Here is a 21,697-nt window from a genome sequence, read left to right as displayed (position 1 = left end):
GGTACTACTACCTACCTCGGGTCTGTTTTAATTGACGCGGACGTAAACTAGTTAGATATACATGTTCTGAACTAAAGCCGTGTCACGTCCAGAGGGAGTACATGTTTAATACCCAGTTCGTCCCAAATGGCCAAATTCTATTTAGGACGGAGGATTCGAGAGTTTAGTTGGACTAAGCATTTAGCATAAACATGTTTTTCTTTGTGATGATTATAACTCAATTTTTTGGACAAGTTGTTGTATCTATGGTTAAATTTGTAGGTAGACTCAACTTAATAAATCACTCGCATAAAATACTTAATAAGCAACCCATTATTAAAAAAAAAAACCTAGCCATCGAAATATTGAATGTTCTTCGGAACCAAACATTCCACTGCAATCTAGCTTGCACAGAGGAGAAAGAAAGTGGAACAAAGAGTAAGGAAGATAGAATACGTGATCGAAACAACGATAAGTGATTGTCACCATAGTTAAATAGTGATAAAACCACTACTAGAGGTTTAACGGGTAATACTACGTTCCCAAGTGCGTTTAAAGGGGAGCTTGAACCCGGCGCTAGAGTACCCCGCCTTTATTTGGAGAGCAACGTGCGAGGTGGGATTGATGCGGTTGTTCACGACGAGAGTATGAGCAACATGAGAGACAATGCCGATTCATCGATACACATGGAATGAAACTAGGGTAGAGGTAAGCTTCTGAAAAAAAGGAACTAAATAATGTTTTAAACTAAGAAAAGCAAGACACTTAGTTCTTCATGCCCACACTTGCTTTCCTTTTAGCTTTGCGGATCAGCAAAGCCATCTTCCCTTTAAAATCCTTACTGTAACAACATACATTAGGCATGATACAAAATTAAAATAGCTATTCGTGGCACTCTCGCAAGATATTTTTCTAACCTTTTTGAATAAGATCGAGAGATAAAAAAGCTTTGCCATAATAGACAAAACAAAGTATTACGTTGTTTCCTAACAGAGATAATAAAGTTTTGTTTCGGATTGGGTTGCACCTTTTCAAAATAAATAATGAAAGCTTCAAAAAGCAGGGGCGGACCTCGAACGAGAATCATCTCGTGTGCTCCATGAGATCATTGTGTTGTTCACTCATATAATTTACATGCGACAGTAAAGTAGCATGTAAAGCCAAGTATTAAAGGGTTGACAACACTTTTCATAGCTTGCCTGGCGTGTAACATGTTAAGTTAGGATCCTTGTCCATTTTTTAAAACATGATTTAAGTTTTTCAATGGTCAATGCTTGTTGATTTTGTTGCCACACGCATTTCTTGGCATTTCATCTTGTTCATCATCGAGAGACATTACCTCTATGAGAAGAGATATTCCAATTAAAATTAAAGAGGTGCTCCTTTTATCTAAATAAATGTTGGAATAAGTCAACCTAGCTAGAACATTTGACTATCCACGTAAATAACCTTCATAGTATTCAAATACCAACAAGCCCCTAGTAATGATTTTTTTTCTGGTTATCATTGCAAGCAACTTATTTTATTATCGTCCTAATAACCAAGATAATGATAATAAATCCATTCATTGCAGAAAGTTGCCCAGTTACTTAGTCTTTAATTTTATGTTTTCATGGGATGGTAGTAAAAGAATTGCACAAGTTGGCGCACGAAAAGATTTGCACAAGTTGGCCCACGCGACCTCAAAAAAAAAGTGCCGCACCGAAACGGTGGGTCGGCCCAGCCAGATGGTGCCGCTACGGCTACGCGCCTGCCACCGCCTCCTCCGCCTGCGCTCCTCGCTTCCTCTCCCCATCACCATCACCATCACCATGGCGGCGCCCCAACCCCAACCCGGCTGCAAAACCATTTCTTCGCGTAAACTCCTCCCCTCCCGCCCTCCTCCTCCTCCCCCATACCCGCACGCCGCACTTCCTCACTGTCTGCTGCTCTGTCCCCAGCGTCTACCGCCGGCCCGCCGCCCAAGAGGTTCAGGACAATGGCCACCGACGCGGCGCCTCCTCCGGCCTCGGCTATGAAGGCCGAGTTCGCCAGGCACACCGACTACCTCAACGCGCTCGTAAGTACTACGCGCCCACCCGCTTCAGGTGGCTTGCTGCTACCTGAGCTGTTAGGAAACAACACCGGATTCTAGGCAACCTGGATGTATTCCACAGGCGGTGCTCAGTCTCTACCCAATTGATTCATGTGTTAGAGATATTCTCTTTCCTCTCCCCTCCCCTGTCTTAAGTTAGATTCTTACCATCTCTGTTTTCAGATAAACAAGGAACATCGGTTTTCATGTGAATGTCTGTAATATTATAGTAAGAAAGTTGCAACCCGTTTGTCACATTCCATTTTATTTTGTGTGAATTAACTCCACTAGTCTGCTTAAGTTGGATCTACTATTCCCTCCGGTTCAAAATAAATAGTTTTATCTAGACATGTTTTAGTGTGTAATACATCCATTTTTAAGAAATTATTTTGAACCGGAGGGAGTACTTAATGTTATGCCGCTTGACCTCTTCAGGGCTCCCTGAACTATATGCTGCAAGTCTTTCCAAACCTTCCTTTCCACTAGTTTTTCCATTACAAAATTTGCCTTCCTTCTATAAACTGAAAGCAAGGCCTTGTGTTGTGATATGATGCGTTTATCCATACTCTATTATGCATTAAGTGCTTTATATTATATTTATCAACGCTCTTATGTATAATTGTAGAATGATAAAAGGGAAAGGCTAGTGAAAGCAAGTCGGGATGTGACAATGAACAGCAAGAAGGTCATCTTTCAAGTCCACAGGTAATCATACAGCGCCTTGGTGGCCTATTTGATTTGAGCCTCAACACTTGTGCTAGCTGTGCCATGGTTTATTTATTTATTTGTTGGGAAAACTGAGAAAATCGAGTCTGATTCTCAGAAGCCAGAACCATTTAGATTGCTCTTACTTTCTAATTTTGATCTAATGTGAATTGGTATATGTCCTGTGACATTAAAAGGTGGAATACAGAATCTCTCTCTTTTTTTTTCCAATTAATTTGTGCTTGTATTGGTATAAACACATCATGCCGGATTTTACAAAACACATCCCAAGTCAGTAATTAACTGCCCGGAGGATCAGGAAGTTTTCACGAGTTCAGTCATTCAAAGTATTTGCTTCCTTCAAATCAAATGTGACAATAAGGTACACCATTTTAGTTTAAAATTCTTGTCCATCGTGTAGCTCGTTGCTAAGAACAAATTATAGATAGCTCCAGGAATTCATCATACTTGTGGTTCCTTCAATTGCCAACGTATGAGTAATCAGATTACTCATTTGCTAATTATCATTTAGTTTCACCACTATCCATCTTACTTAACAACACTGGAGAATAATACGTACTCACCTCAAAGTGTTCTTTCATCATGACTACATTTTATAATTATACAAATACGGAATACGCCTGCTTAATTATGTGTACCTAAATCTTCTCTGCCAGTGTATTTGCCGGTAAACTTCACATGTATCCCTATACTATTGTTCTTTTCCAGGATCAGCAGAAATAATAAGGAGGAAGTTCTTTCAAAGGCAGAAAATGATCTTGCTGCTGTGGTTAACCAACACATTGGAAAGTTAGTAAAAGAATTGCAAGGAACCGACTTCTGGAAGCTAAGAAGAGCGTATACCTTTGGTGTGAGTATCCAATATTGTCTTTTTGCATTTATTTTGCCGGAGATCTGATATGTCATAAATGCTGCAGGTACAAGAATATATCGAAGCTGCGACCTTTTGTAGATTTTGCAAGACTGGCACTTTATTGAGTCTAGATGAGATCAATGATTCTTTGCTAGCGCTAAGTGATAAATCTGTTGAGCCCTTGCAGATAAACGTGCTTGACTATATTTTAGGGGTAAATACTAATACTACTCTAGTTCATTCAGTATCATTCCCTTTTCTGTGCTTGCTTGAAGCTAATGCTATTTCTGTGCTGCCAATGACTAGGTTGCTGATTTGTCAGGGGAGCTAATGAGGCTTGCAATTGGCCGTATATCTGATGGGGAAGTCGAATATGCTAAAGATATATGTTCATCTGTACGTGACATTTATAGGGAGCTGACCCTTCTGGTGCCACTGATGGATGATAATAATGAGATGAAGAAGAAAATGGAGGTTATGCTTCAAAGTGTTGTGAAAATTGAAAATGGTATCACTTCTGTCATTCCCAGTACTATTAAACTTACCTACGATTCTTCGTTTGTGTAATGTATGCTAAGTAAATGCGGGTGTAAACCTCTGAGGGAAGATCACAACAAGAACTGCCTATTGTTTGGTTTGAAGAATCATTTCATACTAGTATGGCTGATCATTGGACAAGCCCATTAGTATTGGTGGAACGATTCCATCTGTCATTTTAGACTAGTCTTGGGCTTATAAGGGATGAAGTGGTGGCAGACAAACCAACTCTGTTCCACGGATCATACAAATCGTTAGGCCCAGAGCTAGGATTGAACGATACAGTCTGTCATTCAAACAAAAGAAAATACGTCTTCTTCGTTATTTTCCTTTTCTTTACTGTAATTAATCTGGTGCGTGCTTTACATAGTGCCAGTGATAACATCTTGACTAGCCAAATAACTGCAGATGACAAGAAAAAAGATAAGATATTGACACAAAGATTGGACGTGCTGACTTACAATAGCTAATTTATCTTTCTGCACAACTTCCATCTGCTCAAATGTAAGGAGATATGCACTTTAATGATGAATTTAATCGGCAAAAGCAGTGAGTAACACTTGCAGAACATATGAACAAGGCATGATATCACACCAACATGATGAATATCGTATATGTCATATGTATGTCCTACCATAGTGGCAATATGTAGATATCAACTTCCATAGGTGTTCCCATGGAAGTGCAATAATTTGTCGACTAAGTGGTGTATATGTTATGCAAATGTTAACCACTTTTTATTGATTAAATTAGTTAGTGAATTGCATAAATTACCAAGGCATAATTGGCTAAGCATGATACTTAATAATCTTGTTTTCTGGATAATTAAATATGAGTCACGATGGAATATACTATCTTCACCTTTACATACATGATATATTGTCTAGGGTCTTTGACACATCCATCACATCTTAGTTCCTAGACCATCAGACTGATCTTAAATGATGATTCGTACCTACCACCGATAGATGCTAAGAAAAGAGGAATTTGTGTATAGTTGCTAGAATAGCCAGTCTGAGAAGGTTCTTCTCGACTGAAAATGTGATGTCCTGTAACTGCTAAGTTATATTGTTGTGAAACTGACCGTCCTCTGTTGGTCTTATCTGCGAGGATTAATGATGCTGACATTGCATTAAACATTGTATTCCAGTTCTGTAAGCATGATTTTCATTCTTAAATCACAAGTTTTTTGTTTGGTGATGCATTCCGTTATGGAAGATTCGTACATCTATCTGTGTTTGACACTGGATATTCATCTTTAAATCGATTTGTTCTTTTCGACAAGAACCATCATGATCATGTTAAAGTTTGTCAATGATCAAACTGGCATTATTGTTCTACTATAGTATATTTGTTAGATGTGACCTTAATTGTGTTAGTGCTAATCAACTAGAATCATTTGGTGTGACCGTAATTGTGTATGACGTGAGCTCATGATTTATTGCAATACATCTAGATAAGTCTTATGTAAAATGTTGTTTGAACTTAGTTTCACATTTTTAAACAAAAGAATGGAGAGTAGATATTGTATGTAGAAGGGTGGCGTGCTTGAGCTTAGGCTTTAACTACCTGTGCATCTTTAAAGAAGTTCAAAAAAGGCAAAGATGTGCACCATGTTATAACTTGAGTACCTACTTCATGCAGAGATATGAGTTAATGGAATTAACCATCTTTTTTGCATGAATTTTTTCATCATATTTTCTTTGCCTCTGCGCAGTTTTAAGATGATGCAAAGTCTCTGGATTATTCTTGAATTTTCGAATATGCAGAAGTTGCTAAGCCTTGAACTCAAGCATCCACCCTTGCTTGTCCATTTGCTTTTTCCCAAACAAGCATCTTGCACTCACACTGTTAAAATGAAGAAAAATACAAGCACGCGATTTTTCCGCTTTAAATAATAATTGGGACTCACCTAATTTAATTACCTGATTCTCTGACAAGAGGAACTTACTTGGTACAAAAGCTTCTATAGTTTTTTTCTCTTCTGAACTTTCTCGCAGCAGAATAGACATAAGTTGAAATCAGTCTACTGATAGTTTTTAAAGCTTTGTTTGTGCTTTTGTGGAATTATGTTTCGAACGCATCAGGTTCAGACTTAGGTGTGCTTTGAAATCACCTCATCAGTTATCTTTATGCATTTGTTTCGATATTATTAATGCTATTGTTATTGGGCCTATCTTTCTGCCACTTGTATTTGTCTCTGTTAATCACTGTGTATATATATTTTTAAAGCATGTTGCACTCCCTATTTGTTAATATTCTTCTTGTCAATTTCTTTATGTAATCTGGCGTGTGTTGAATTAGTTCAAAACCATCTCATCTGCTTAGATCTGCATTTGTGGTATCATCTTCATGTTCCAGTTCGTTAATATTTGATTCATATGTGGGACAGATGCAGTTATCTTTTAGCTGGTTTGCATTGTTTGAGATAAATCCATTTCTACTTGTTTTCCAATCTCTAACATTGTGTGTGTATATGTTTCAGCTTGCTTCGGTGTTCATGTGAGAGGATCGGAGTACATTCCTATGCTGGGGTCATCTGCCGAACCAGATTACGCGTTTTTTGGTGGCGCCGACTACGACTAGTGAAGCCAGACAAATCACAAGCTTCTGAAAAAAAAAAGACCTGACGGACATGCTGCAGGAACTTGTTTCAAAAAAGACAATATGAACTAGACATAACATGTATTCTTGTCTAAGGTTTGTGTGGTGTAGCAAGACTGGCCTTCTAGCACTAAAATGATCCATACTTACATGCAATTGTTTCTATCTCCTGGTTCTCTTTTCCGCACTTAGTAGTCTCCTTAGTGTTTTATTTTATGTTCGCAAAAAAGAGTGCGAGGCCTGAACGTGCGTCAGGTGGCTACGGCTAATTGTTCACGAACTTTCCAAGCATGGTTTCAGCCCCCGTGCGTTATCTACTATCTTGTACATACATGGTTGGATTACAAAGCACTGCATCCTTCTCACAGTTTGATTTGTGATGATATAGTGAATAATCCTTATTGAGAAACATTTTAGTACTAAACATCACAGAAACAACTTAGCTATCATGTACTGATGTAGGGCTATGTGCAATGAAATTTTTGAAAGAAAAGCTAAAAGACCAGTTTGAAAGTGAAGCTTCGTCAGATCGTAAGCAATTAGGGTTTACAATAGCAGGCACATATTCGTAGCAAAATGAAGACCTGGCGCTAGTAATAGTCAGAAATGTTATGGCCTGAAAGGCATGAAACATTTTTCTTAAAAAGGACCTATTTGTAAGGCACGTAAAATAGAAGGGCTCAAGTAGAAACCGCTAGAGCACGCCTGTGAGCATAGACGGACTGGAGCGCTAATACAGAAAAAACCAAGGTCGCGAAAGAAAGAATCTAGGGGCATATCTGAGAGTGGGAAGGACCGGCGTTTGAAATCTCAAAAAAATTTGGACCATTTCTCGATTTGTGCGTGTCATCCTTGCGCAGGGGCCATGCTAATCTTCTCTGTATCGTTCCAATTTTATCGGATGTCCCCGAAGGGACAATCACAGTTGCAACAAGCGAGCTTATAAACCGGTCACAACTCCGGTCGATTGTCGATGTGGGACTAAACATCGAGTCTGTTTCCCTCCGCGGTGCCCGTGCGCCAGCCTCGCGACCCCGCGTGGGCTACATCTTCTTTCATGGCCCAACTCGGTAGACAGCCCACCAAGCTTCTTCCGGCCCCTCTCCTCCAATTTCACGCCACTCCCTCTGATCGTCTTCATCTAAAAAAAATCCCTTCCCCTCAAAAAAAAAAAAATCTAAAAAAAATCCCTCTGATCACCTTGTCCATCGATCCAGGCGAGAAAGAGCTTGCTATAGAAAAAACACGATTGCCTTCTCATGATTCTCTGATGAGGCGTGTGCGCCATGTCCGACACGAGGCTGAGTTTGGAAAATTGGAAATATGATACAGCACTCATAAGAAAACCAACCATGATGAGCTCTATCATTCTGGTTATTTCTCAGTCATAGGCTTCAATGAAAGTAGTGATTCATGGACATGCACACCGTGTGCTAAAAAAAAGACGTATTCGAAGCTGAAGACACGTAAGACGTGGGGGCTCATAGTTGTTCAAGACCTTGTTAGTTCCTCAGTCCTCACATGGCGCAAGTTATAGTTTTGTTTTCTTCATAAAAGTTGGCGAGGCAACATTTTGTTGGGGGAAGTTGGCGGATCAGCGAAGTCTTTTCGAAAAAATAAGGATTAACTATGTATTTTACCCTTAAATGTTGGTGATTGGAGCAAAATCCCCCTAAACTCAAATGTTTGTTACGAGCAAAATCCTGCTAAATTCTTGGTGTGTGATTTTAACACTTACTTATTCAATACTAGGTAAATCTCCCCCTCGGTCAGTTTTTGGGCGGAGTTGGGTGGTTTTGGGTAGATTTTGGATGGTTTGGGGTATTTGGCCGTTGCAGACTCGTAGCACTGACGTGGCGTGGTTCTATTAGATCATAACGGGTGCCATTTTGACAAGGCTCTGCTAGGTCACTCTTTCCGACGGAATTCGCTGAGATGCAAACTGCCGATGCGGGCGTGTGATAGTTGATACATGTATCGATATGTTTACCGTGAACCAGTGCCTCATGGCGCTTTTTAGCCAGGATAAGATTCATCTACAAATCTTCATCAGGTTGGGAAAAACAAAAGTGTTCAACCGAAAAGAACTAATTCAAGTTGGAAACCACCGGATCAAGGTACTATAACATAAATGTTAACGATGGATTTATGGATTTAATATTGAGAGTAATGAGGGCACATATGGGTGTGTTATACGTGATCGTACATGTAAATTTCTAAAGGCACAAGCCCTTTGGTATAACCAGGGATCGCCTACCCTAGTGATGGAAGCTCAAGCTTTAAGAGATGGAGTTCGGCTGATGAGGGCATCCCTGCACCTCCTATTGTTCCTATGAAGAGGAGGTGAAGCCCAACTTCAGATGATACGGGCATGAAGCCCGAGGTGAAGCCCAATTTCAGGACTCCACCTAGTTAGTTATCTTATCTATCGTATTTTATATCTATGGTCATATGTGGGCCAATTAGGTGTTGCCCAATCTTTCACAGCGAGAACCCGGGTAGATAGATACCTCCAATTACGCGCGGAACGCAACCTGAAGTAGAGGATAAATCGAGGAGACACCTTGACCTCCACGCGTGCACTGGTCAAGCCCTAAAAACTGCCCGCGCAGAGCTAGGGTAGGCCCGTCAGGTCAAGTCCTGTCAATCAGCCCACAGCTGCTACACGTCAACAGTGACGTCATAAAAAAAACCTAGAAGCATTCGAAGGAAAAATGGAAAGTTATCGGATGAAGGACTTGAGTCTACGCACGAATTGCAAGCATCCGTACCTAGACTCAGGGGCTACTCCCATCGGGAGTGCTGACGCGCACCCGATAAAATGAAGACTCGAAGGAAAAATGTTTTGGAGGAAGAGATAATTACTTGACCTAAGTCTGCACTCGGCTGCAAACACCCGCGCCCAGACTCGGGGGCTACTCCCATCGGGAGTGCGAGATGCGCACCCGACATAATGAGCAGTTGAAGGAAAAAGGAATAGAAGAAATATTGTTTGAATAGCTCGAGTCTGCACTCGGTTACAGGCACTCGCACCCAGACTCGAGGACAACTCCCATCGGGAGCGCGCGACGCGCACCCGATAGAAGTTTTTTGCACTCCAGGATCATGCCCGGGGACTTGATTCTGTGTAGGGTAACGTTGTTTTGTCATCGGCAGTTAACCAACAAAAGTTGGGCACGTTACTCATTATCCCTTACATAAAGAAAATATATCGACTGACCCATGAAGACCTGCGGAGAACTTCGGCAGAGGAGAATATTCGAGTGGTACAACTTGAATCTACGCACGGATTGCAAGCATCCGTACCTAGACTCGGGGGCTACTCCCATCGGGAGCGCTGACGCGCACCCGATAGAAGAAGATGAAGCAGATTCAAGATGAACAAAAGCAATGAAGGAGAAGAACATCAGGAGAAGACATGTTTTAGTCTCTACCCGAACTATCTTCGGCTAGACACTCGGGGGCTACTGACGTGGGCACTACCCTTCGGGTAACCGACATTGTCCTATCTTGTATTGACTAATTGGCGGCCCATGAAGACACTCGAAGGCGAGATGGGCCACCTGGACGGCGCACCAGAGGAATCCTTGGCGAGCAAGACAAGGAAGCAGCCGAACAAGGAAAGATTAGATCTGAAACTACTGTAAACCTAGTCGTACTCGGTTAAGACTCTTGAGACCTGGCCTCCTATATAAAGGCCAGGAGAGGGGCTGCCGAGGGACACGATCAATCTTAGCAATCTTAGCCAGCAAAAGCTTAGAGCTAGGTCACCTTAGCAATAGCCATCTCGACGAGATCTCAGCCGAACTATTCGGCACCCCATTGTAACCCATTATCATCATAATCAAGAACAGACAGGCATGACGTAAGGGTTTTACCTCATCGAGGGCCCCGAACCTGGGTAAATCGCTCTCCCCGCTTGTCTGTGAACCGATGTCTCGTGTCAGCTTGCAGGATTCCATCAACCCTAAGCCCCTATCGGAGGGCATTGGCGAGGAGTACCCTCGACCGATAGTGAAATACAAGTAATATGGATGATTATAAGTAGTAATTACATTCTGAAATAAAAATGGCAGCAAGCGAACATGTAGCAGAACTTGTTGGAAATGGTGTTTCAATGCTTAGAAACAAGGCCTAGGGATCATACTTTCACTAGTGGACACTCTCAACAATGATCACATAACTGACTAAATAAATGCTACTCTCAAACACTCTGTTATTGGATAACAAACACCATTCATTGTGTAGGGCTGCAAAAGCACACCTCAAGCCGGAGTAAACAAGCTCCACAACATCATAAAGGAATCACACACGATACGCACACTGTCACCATCACACCGTGGAGAGTGACTCCGGAGTTCATATTAAAGTAACCTCTAGAGTGCATAATATACAAGAGCAACATCTACATATTCAACTAGATTACAAAGCTCATGATCACATAAAGATCACACCATGGGAGAGAGAGATGAACCACATAGCTACCGGTAGAGCCCTCAGCCTCGGAGGAGAACTACTCCCTCCTCATCATGGGAGACAACAACGGCGATGAAGATGGCGATGGAGTCGATAGAGATGGCTCCGGGGGCAATTCCCCGTCCCGGCGGTGTGCCGGAACAGAGATTCTGTCCCCCGAAACTTGTCGTCGATGGCGGGGGCGCTGCGGAACCCTTGGTGGAATATGATTGATATCCTTAGGGTTTTCGCATCTGGAAGAATATATAGGCGGAAGGGCGGCCTCAAAGGGTCCCCAGGGTTCCCTCCCCACCTGGTGGCGCGGCCAAGGTGGGCCCACGCCATGGTATGGTGTGGGGGCCCCTTGGCCCCCTCTGGCCCTTCTCTGGCTCTCTGGGCCCGTCTCGGCAAAATATTGACTTCTGTTTTCATGGGGTCCAATTCCGAGAATATTTCCTATGTAGAATTTCTAAAACCAAAAATAGCAGAAAAAAGGAACTGGCACTTCGGCATCTTGTTAATAGGTTAGTCCCGGAAAATGCATAAAAATGATATAAAGTGTACATAAAACATGTAGCAATTATTATAATATAAGCATGGAACATCAGAAATTATAGATACGTTGGAGACGTATCAACGAGCACGTGTAATTCCATCCCACCAACGCAATGCATAGCCATCAAATTCTGAGGAAGCAAGGTTAATCTTCCTATCTTCAGTATAGTCATGTAGGCGCCACAACTTCTCAATTTTCATCTCCCAAGTGAGGTATTCTTCAACATCACGACCTCCTTCAAATTTGGGTATTGAGAACTTTGGCTTACCTGGACCATCGTCTTGCGGTTGTGGATGGACACAGCGGGCTCCAAGTTCGACAAAGCCACAACCACGGTTACCACGTCCAACACCACGACCAGCAGCAGCAGGTTGTTCTTCATCTCTATGAACATTGTCCCCTTCTTCATGTTGTTGTTGTTGTTGTTGTTGTTGTTGTTGGGTCAGGTTCTCAACAGCCAACTGCAACGCTTGAATAGAGAGTTGAATATCCGTCACTTGTACTTGCATTGTAATGACGGTTTTAGTAGTGGTATCAAGCTGTAACATCCTAAATTTCAATAAAAAGAAAGTTAGAGAATTCCAGAGAGCAAAATTTCAAACCAACAAAAACTTTTTAAATTGCATATAGTGCCATGCATAGGACTTGTGCATTTGATTGATATGCCATGATGATTGTTATTATGTGTATAAGCTAAACCCTAAAACCCTAATGTGATCATGAGAAGATCACCAACCAAATAAATCAAAAAGAGAAAGAAATCAAATAAATGAAAAACCCTAAAACCCTCACATATGCCCTATGGCATTTTTATAAATTATGACCCTAGGCTAATTTGGTCTTCACCATTAGTTGAATAATGTTACTAAACACTTATTACAACTTTTGTAATCAAAAGAGCACAATTCAAATGGATTTCAAATCCAAAACTTGCTCACATATGATAATGGCCAAATCTGCCAATTATAGTCTGATCACTACTTTGAGCCCTTGCAATTCAAATTTCTCAAACTAAACCTTGCTAACTCTTTGCACCTCATCCAAGACAACATCAAGGTGAACACTTTTTGTAAAGATCACCATGCCAAATTCTTTCTTGATCATTTGCTATGCTCATCCAAAGTTGCAACATTTTAATAGATGCAACAATCTCACACTTGTCAATTTTTGCAAAACTTTGAATTTAACAATTCAACCACCACACTTCATCACCTCTGGTCATTTCTAACTCAATGAAATACTCACAATTCAAAACTTGTAACCATTTGAATTGAACCAAATTTGGACAAAATTCACAAATAATCATTATGTAACTATTTGACACTATTTGAAATAGTGCTCTACACAAACCTAATCTACACCACACTACTCTAAATGGTTCCCCTGCCCCCTCTCACCCTTAATGACAAATAGAAACCCTAAGGAGGAGCTATGCATGGCATGGACATGGCCATGCCGGCCATGGACACCATGTCCACCCAACCCCTCTCTCCTTCCTTCCCCAACCCTGGCCACCGTGCCAATGCTTGCCACCACACCCTACTGGATCTCCTAGAGCAAGCCCTGGTCGAGGAGGAGCTCAACAGCCGCCGGAACACACGCGCCCAATGGTGGCCACGCCATGCCGACGACGTCGCGCGTGGACACTCGCAGACGCGCCCTGGACACGCGCCGTCTGGCCACCTCGAGCACGCCCTGGACCACCTCGCCATGAGTTGAGCACCGCCGCACACGTGCGCAGCCGCCAGACATGCTCTCGACCACGACCCGTGCCCGCCGCCGCCGGAGATGAAGAGGAAACCCCGACGCGGACACCGCCAGACACGGAAACATTGCGACCGCGTTAGGCACCGCCTACCCTAGCTGTCACCGCCCAGAGGACCGTAGCGACGCCACGAACACACCTGCGCCCTCGCCTAGCTTGATAGCTCGCCGGAGAAGCCGCGCCATGGTCGACCGCATCACTGCCCCGCCACCTTCTCTCAATCCTATAAATAGCGAGTTCCCTGGAAGCAACGGAGCACACCACCGCACTCGCCACCCTTCACTGCCTCTCCACCACTCCACCACTCACTCAATCATCGCTGTCGCTGCCCCAATTTGAAGATCGACGCCGCCAGTACCCGGAGGTCGCCGCCGTCGATTGGAGCCGTTCCAGGAGGAGCCGCCGGTACCAGGAGCTCCGCCGTCGTCCACAACGTCATCACGCACACTGCCCACCCTAGCTGGAGCCACGGTGAGTTCTCCGACCCCCTACCCTCGCCGCCAGCACGTCGGGTTCTCGTCGGAGAAGACGATGAACCTCGACCGTCCGATTCACTTCTAATCCAACGCGCCAGTTTAAAACATACCGATTCGGTCGTTATGAGCCGCTGACGCGTGGACCCCACGCTGTCAGCAAGCCCACGCGTCTGTGGACCGTGGTGGGCTGGACTGGGCCGTTTTAATTCGAACTGGCCCAGTTTCGTTTTCCCGCCGGCCCTGTTAATTCAAATTTCATTTAATCAAATCCAAATAAATTTCAATACTGCCCAAACTTTGAAATTGAATAGATTCAAATTGGCTTAACCAAATTCAATGAATTTTATATGGTTGGAAAGCTAGTAAAAAGATCTACAAAATGCCACTGGTCCCATCTCAAAATTTGTTGTAGAATTAATCTGATAAAAAGAAGAAGGCAGGGACTTTTCCCTATTTAGATAATTATTAAAAATCAACTAAAAGAGATATTAAGTTAATTCCAACTCTAATAGCTCACATTTGACTTACACTAATTGTTTATGCAAGAAAATGGTGTGGTCACTTTGCATGATCATGCCCTAGTTTAATTAATGGATAATATGGCTAGTTTATGTAGTTGATATTGTCCAAAACTATTAAGTAAATCATATGAAGTACTATACTTCATTTAAACCTTGTCTAAAATGAATTCATGTGATGTTTGGACCCCTGGCCAAACTCACTTATATGAATTGCTTGGAGATTTAAATCATATGTAGCATTATTAAATGGTATGAGGTGGTCTACCTCATTTAAATCATGTTCTCAAATGATGATGATGAATGTTTGACTTAAGTCAATATAAGTTCATGTATGATTGTTTGAGAAATTAAATCTTAAGAAGATTTCAATGAGAGGAAATTATTTCTCAAGAACCCTATGGAAACTATCATTTACATATTAAATAAAAGGAAATTAAATCCCCTCAAGCAACACAACCCATGCACCCTAATTAGATTAATTGTGTGCATAGAATAGTTTGTGTGATTATATGTGATGTATGGAATAGCCATTGAATTAGTTGAGTGATTATACTCGTATTTAAATTTAGACGCTAGCACCGGAGAGTACACGGAAGAAGAAGGTTGCTACCAAGAGGAGGAGGAGGAGAATTTTGAGAACTACCAAGGCAAGCTAATATTCTTGCAAAGTGCAAAGCCCCTTGGGGCAAGGCACCATGAATCTTACCTTTTCTTACATAAGCCTATACCAAGTTTATACATTACAAGTCTTTACTTGTTTTCTCAAGAAGTTACTTTTATAGTTAACTTTGGTCAATGAAAAGAGGTTTACTAGAGTAGTAAAGTTAGTCTTACTCAAGCAAGGCAAGATAGCACCCCTCATGATTTAGAGCTAGTGCTAATGAATAAAACCTGACTACTCTAGATGGGAACAATGTGACTTGAATTGAGTTTTGAAACCTTGGAATGATGAAGCATTCCATTGAATGATTTTTGAAGGTGAATATGACCAAAGAGAAGATGGTGATTTTTGATAAACATGATATTGGTTTGAATGTGATACCTTTCCAATATTGAGTACCCCACAATACCTGATTATGGGTAGGGCTTAACTGGAAGTTTATGCATCTTAGTATGGGTTCCCTCTGAACACACGTCATAGGGGTTACGCTTGAGGCTGCCTCCGTTGTTGAGAAATGATGTGAAATTGAGGTGAATTGTACGGCCAAGCCTGTGCGGTTCCCGGGTTGACGATTGGTCTTCACTGGGAGGCCAAGCTCATGGGGAGAGGTGCTCATACTAGGATTTGTAAGTGAAAGGTTATGGTTGATGATCCGCGTACTGTGTTACGATGATTCGGGGTAATCCCGGCGGATGAAATCAAATGTTGTGGCACAAGTGTGCAACCTCTGCAGAGTGTCAATCTATTCGAATAGCCGCGTCCACGGTTATGGACGGTTGGAAAGGCCATACAGTTTTCGATGTCAAATTCTTGAAAATGATGTTGAAATGAGATGGTGAAATGACTTGTGGTGAATTGAATTGAAATCACCACCTGAATGGTGGGAATGACACTAATGTTCCCACTTGAGTTAGTTAGCACATGAATAAGGTTTTACTCAAATATTGGTGAACTAGAATTGGCTTTCTGCAAATAAACTAGAGCTTAGCAAACCTTACTAGAAATGTCTAGCACTTACATTAGTATTAGTTTGCGATTACATGAAGTACTCACGGCTTTGTCCATGGCTATTCAACTGGCCAGAGTATGAAGATGAACAAGGAGATGATCAGCAGGATGCCTACGACAACTAGGAGTCTTCCGACGTCAAGCGTTGGCCTGTGGACTTAAGAGTCCTTGTATCTTACGCTTCCGCTATGAACTTGTGTTTGTTCGTTGATCGATAGATCAACTATTCGTGTAATATGGATCATGTGATTCCAATTTGTAAGACATTATGGTTTATAATGAATGATGACTGTGATACTTAACTATTATGCCTCGCAACAACAATATTCCTGGGATTGCGATGTATGACATAATAGGCATCCGGACTTAAAAATCCGGGTGTTGAAAAGTTGGTATCAGAGCCATTGTTTGACCTTAGAAGACCTTAGTTAGAATGGGCGTTCTGAAAAACTTAACTTTGAAAATCAAATGAAGAGAATATTTGTGAAAATTTACTTACACTCTTGCCTTTGAGACTTTGCCAAAATTTGATGAATCATGCTCTATCTTGTTTGAATCTACTTAAAATTTTGCCACACTTTGCACTCTCTAACTTACTCATCCAATTCTCTTTTAGATGGAGCCGAATGAACCCATCAACACCAAGTTTTACCAGCTTGGGAACGGAGGGAGCTTGATCTTCGAGCACGACCTCAACGCCGTCTCTGACTTCCTTGGGCGCCCACACCCCGAGTTCCACGGGATTCAGTTGGACGACACGCCCGGAGGAGAGTTGCAGTGGGTGATCACTGCCGACTTGAGGGGCAAGATGGAGCCTCCCACCTCAGAGAGGATCCTCTTCTCCTTCCGCGAGAGCAACTGGCTCGATGGACTCGCACGTGGCCTTCAGGAGGCACTTGCACGCCTCTGTGGACAGAACGTGGTGCGCATCCTCGCTTCGCGCTTCGCGCATCTCGTGAGGCGTGATGCCATGGGAGTGCCCATGGAGCTGCAGCCGCACCCGGAGTTGAGGCACCATGCTGAGCACCTGGACTTCATGCTCTATCAGACTCAGAAGGACCTCGACGCCACTCGCGCTTACGCGAACCAGACCCATGCTCACATCATCGAGCAGGGTGAGGCGATCAAGCTACTCAACAACGACCGCAAGAGCCTTTGCCAGCAGCGTGCCAAGAAGGACGCTACGATTGTGCGCCTTCGCGCCAAGATCGCGTCACTTGAGGCCACTGTCAAGGCCCAGGAGGATCAGCTCAGAGAGATGGAGGATGACGACGGAGGTATCGACCTTCAGGGAGGAGGAGCCTTCCTGAGCGATGACGACGACTTTGAGGAGGACGAGTTCACTGAGGAGGAGGACTACGAGTTCCTGGAGGCAGGACCCGACGACTACGTCCCGATCGACGTCGAGGATGAGGAGTAGTTGCACTAGTTTCACTTATGTAGGTGTGAGTTGTACCCCGTCCTTTGTATCGTAGCATGAGAATGGTTCTTAAAACCATTGGAGTATGAGTGTGCTAGTTTGTACTATGTGTTGAATGAATGAATTAATGTTATGTCTGTCATGAAAAGATTACAAGTTTCAAATGTTTTCAAACTTACCCAAAATAAACCATAGAAATGTTCCCTCTTATCTCATGATCTTCTCTATCTTCAGATGGCCCCTCCCAATCGCACCAACGATGCGATGATGCAACTACTGCAAACCCTGCTTGCCGACAGGGAAACGGAAAGAGCTGAACGCCAAGCCAACATCGCAGCCTTGCAGAACATTGCCAATCAAGGCCCTGGAAATCATGACCACCCCGGATCCAAGCTCAAGAACTTCCAGAACACCAACCCTCCGGTGTTTAGCAAGACTGAGGAACCCCTCGATGCCTGGCTCCAGACTATGGAGAACAACCTGGAAGTAGCCGGAGTGGAAGCCAACGAGAAGGTCTTGTTTGCAACCCACTATCTCGCTGGACCACCCCGCGCTTGGTGGACAAGCACCCGTGCCATGAACGGAGGCCAGTTCATGACTTGGGAGGATTTCAAGCTAAAGTTCAGAAAGTACCATGTACCCCCGGGTCTTATCAAAAAGATGAGGGATGAGTTCCGTGAACTGAAACAAGGTAGAATACCGCGACAAGTTTCTTACACTGTCGAGGTACGCCCCTGATGAGACCGACACAGTTGAGAAGAGGAAGGAGAGGTTCCTGAACGGACTGCATGATGAGATGCTGAAAGGATCGTATGCCGCACCTAGAGGGGGGGGTGAATAGGTGCTAACCAATTTTTAGTTCTTTTTCAATTTAGGCTTGACACAAAAGGTAAATTCTCTAGATATGCAACTAAGTGAATTTACCTATATGACAAGGACAACAACTAAGCAAGATATAGAGATAGAATAGGATAGAGGTAACCGAGAGTGGAGCACGCGATGACACGGAGATGATTCCCGTAGTTCCCTTCCTTTGCAAGAAGGTACGTCTACGTTTGGAGGAGTGTGGTTGCTACGAAAGCCAAACCAACAGCCACGAAGGCTTCACTCAGATCTCCGGTGAGCAACGCCACGAAGGCCTAGCCCACTTCCACTAAGGGATTTCCTCGAGGCGGAAACCGGGCCTTTACAAGGTTCTTGGGGCACACATTCACAACCAAATTGGAGGCTCCCAAATCTGTTACAACACAACAATCAACAACAATACATCAACACAAATCAACTAGGGAACCAAATAGGAACACTAGCATGAGATCCCTCAAACAAGAGAGGGGGAAATGAAGAACGCTTCGGTGAGGATGTAGATCGGTGTCTTCTCCTTCGAATCTCCAAAGATCAAGAGATTTGGTTGGGGGAGGAAGGAGATCTTGTAAATCTTGACTTTCTTGAGGTGGCTCTAATGGAGGTGGCTTGGCAGAATTCTTGTGCAATGATTGAGCAAGCAACCAAGGAGGAAGAAGGGGGGTATTTATACCCCCTCTTAAAAAGGAGCCGTTGCTGTTTCCGAGAGGCCGGATAATCCGGCCTAAGTAAGGGCCGGATAATCCGCCCCCCCCCCCGGATAATCCGGTCTTCGGGGCAAAAGTGTGACATTGTCCGGCCAAAAGTCCGGCCCATAGCCAGATTAGATTTTCTTCCAGTCCTTAGCGAAAAACGGGGGGGCCGGATATTTCCAAAATATCCGGCCCGGATAATCCGGCCCTGGTACAATACCGGGACATTATCCGGGCAAATGTCCGGCCCCCATACAGAACCAAATTTCCTCGAAGACTTAGCCAAAACCAGGGGGCCGGATATTTCAACAATATCCGGCCCGGATTATCCGGCCTGGCCAACCTTTTTCTGAATCCTTTTGACACACGATCAAATCCAACACACATGAATAAATATCTATGTAATCCCTGTACCACTTAAACAAACATTAGTGTATCATATATATTGACATCAAACACACAAAACATAATGTGAGAGATGTTCTTTCAATCTCCCCCTTTTTGGTGTTTGATGACAATATACGGATTTGCAATAGAATCATTATAGAGACAAGCATGATGGCAAAACATAGAGGCACTCCCCCTACATGTGTGCATATAAGTAATTTGCATTTGAATACAAATACACAACACATAGGAGTATGGTGCCTCAACACAAGAGATATCCAACATGAGCTCTAACAAAAGACATTGACACATATGAAGTTGAGATAGGATGTAAGAAGTCATACCCATGTGTAGATATATAATACAGAGATATAGCATCACACATAATGAAATATCCTTGATCTCAACAAATAGAAATCCGAAATCCATAACAATGTCTCACACCACATACCACATAGTTTTGAACGGCACACAAACAAACCAAATAGTTCAAATAAGCGGGAACACAAGCAATATAAGAATGGTAAACGCATATGCTTGTGCCCAAACCATGCAAATCCCCGAGAATCCTAATAGAACACTTCTCCCCCTTTGGCATCGAGACGCCAAAAAGGGGACAAGCGCGATGCTACACGTCCCATGGGAATCACTCGGAGGCATAATCATCATCGGACTCTTGCACCTCTTCTTCTTCTTCTTCCTCTTCATCAGTGTCAGGAGCATCCGGAGAGCGACGAGAGGTGTTGGACCTTTGAAGGCAATCATCAAGATCACTCCATGGAACCTGTGCAGAGTGCCAACCACTGTAACCCTGGTGAGCTGGAGGCTGAGGCGGGGGACCTTGATCACCACTGAGCTTGTGTAGAATAACCGCCTGAGTATGCTTAATCTCAGAACGCTCACGGCTAGCTGCATAGTTCTCCTTGTGAATCTCAATGTTCATGCAAAGGATGTGACGCTGAAACCAACTAAGCCGAGTCACTTCCTTCCTCATAGCCGGGACATCAGGATGACGAGCAGGAGCAACACCACTAGAACGAGCATCACCCATGAAAGAGCCAGTGTGCACGGTGAAGAGACTGGCTTAAGCTTGTAGGCCTTCTTGACATGGTGCTTCACCAACGGATACCCACTCAAATCTTCACTCACAGACACAGAGTTGTTGATGAGAAGCTGGATGTAGGGTGCATAAGGAATGGTGGTCCGGGAGACCATGGCATCACGGATCTCATGGAAGATAAAGTCCATGATATCAAGAGTGTAGTCCCGCACCTCATTACCATCACGAGCACACTTAAAGCTGAGGTGCATAAGATCCACCAGGACTCCCCGGATAGCATCATTGTTACCACCACTTGGGCAAATGGTTGCCCGAAAGAACCGGAGCAACTGACTGTATATGAGGAGCAGCCCCTTAGTATAACCAATCCTTCCTGCTGAGGTATAGAGATTCATAAGAACATTCTTGTCAGCCTGTTGTGGTCCATGTAGACGACGACCCTCATCAATAGGAACTCCAAGAATACCAGCAAAGCGGCGCAGAGTAGCAGTGCAGTGAGTAGAGCCAGACATCCATTCCATAGTGCGTTCCTCATCGGTCTTGATTGCCAAAGTGGCAAAGAATTGCTTCACCAACTCTGGGCTATAGTCACATTGAATCTTCATGATATCTTTCAAGCCCATTCTTCCAGCAACCCAGATAGCATCTTCAAAATGATCGTTTTCAGCCAGAATGTCCACATTGATAGCTTGCATGGGTCTCAGATTCTTCATGGGCTCATAGATGTCCTTGTAGATGAAAACTTGCTCCATGCACCAGAATCTCCTGCCTTCTATCTCTTCATCCCTTGGAACATCTTCATACCAGTTCTTCAGACGAATAGCAGAATAAGACACTGGATCCATGGTCTTGTAGTTCTCCCTCACTTCCTTGTTCTTCCTCCTTGAGGTGACGGACTTGCGAGGTGCATTGGGTGCAAACTCGTCACTAGATCGATCATGCCTTTGACGTCTCCGTCCACCCCGAGAAGCACCACCTGTGAGAAGCAAAGGCGGGAAGCAAAGAGAAGGTAATGCTCATAAGTCATGTAAGATATAGTAATATACTCGAGAAACATGCTAT

At 43.4% G+C, this 21,697-nt stretch overlaps 1 protein-coding gene and 1 non-coding gene across 2 annotated transcripts; one reads left to right on the top strand and one right to left on the bottom strand.

Moving 5' to 3' along the window:
* The first annotated feature begins 1,687 nt into the window (after positions 1 to 1,687).
* LOC127318305 (uncharacterized) lies at positions 1,688 to 6,964 on the top strand. Its single transcript, XM_051348778.2, has 7 exons — positions 1,688 to 1,836; positions 1,920 to 2,038; positions 2,679 to 2,758; positions 3,488 to 3,629; positions 3,697 to 3,846; positions 3,939 to 4,140; positions 6,655 to 6,964. The coding sequence occupies exons 1-7, from the start codon at positions 1,707 to 1,709 to the stop codon at positions 6,753 to 6,755; spliced, it is 924 nt and encodes a 307-aa protein (XP_051204738.1). The 5' UTR covers positions 1,688 to 1,706; the 3' UTR covers positions 6,756 to 6,964.
* Positions 6,965 to 7,587: 623 nt separating this feature from the next.
* On the bottom strand, positions 7,588 to 7,690 carry LOC127328034 (U6 spliceosomal RNA). The gene has a single exon (XR_007868941.1). It is a non-coding gene; the product is annotated as a U6 spliceosomal RNA (small nuclear RNA).
* Positions 7,691 to 21,697: the final 14,007 nt, after the last annotated feature.

Source organism: Lolium perenne, chromosome 1 (genome assembly GCF_019359855.2).
Source record: "Lolium perenne isolate Kyuss_39 chromosome 1, Kyuss_2.0, whole genome shotgun sequence".
Taxonomy (NCBI): Eukaryota; Viridiplantae; Streptophyta; class Magnoliopsida; order Poales; family Poaceae; genus Lolium; species Lolium perenne.
The sequence above is the reverse complement of the archived record's forward strand: the minus strand, read 5'-3'. Positions and strand labels throughout refer to the sequence as shown.

Bases quoted from the DNA above. Each gene is read 5' to 3' on its own strand.
- LOC127318305 (XM_051348778.2), top strand. From the start codon at position 1,707: ATGGTGCCGCTACGGCTACGCGCCTGCCACCGCCTCCTCCGCCTGCGC. The intron at 3,847-3,938 runs GTAAATACTAAT...GCCAATGACTAG, and splicing joins TGCTTGACTATATTTTAGGG to GTTGCTGATTTGTCAGGGGA. The intron at 4,141-6,654 runs GTATCACTTCTG...TATATGTTTCAG, and splicing joins TGTTGTGAAAATTGAAAATG to CTTGCTTCGGTGTTCATGTG.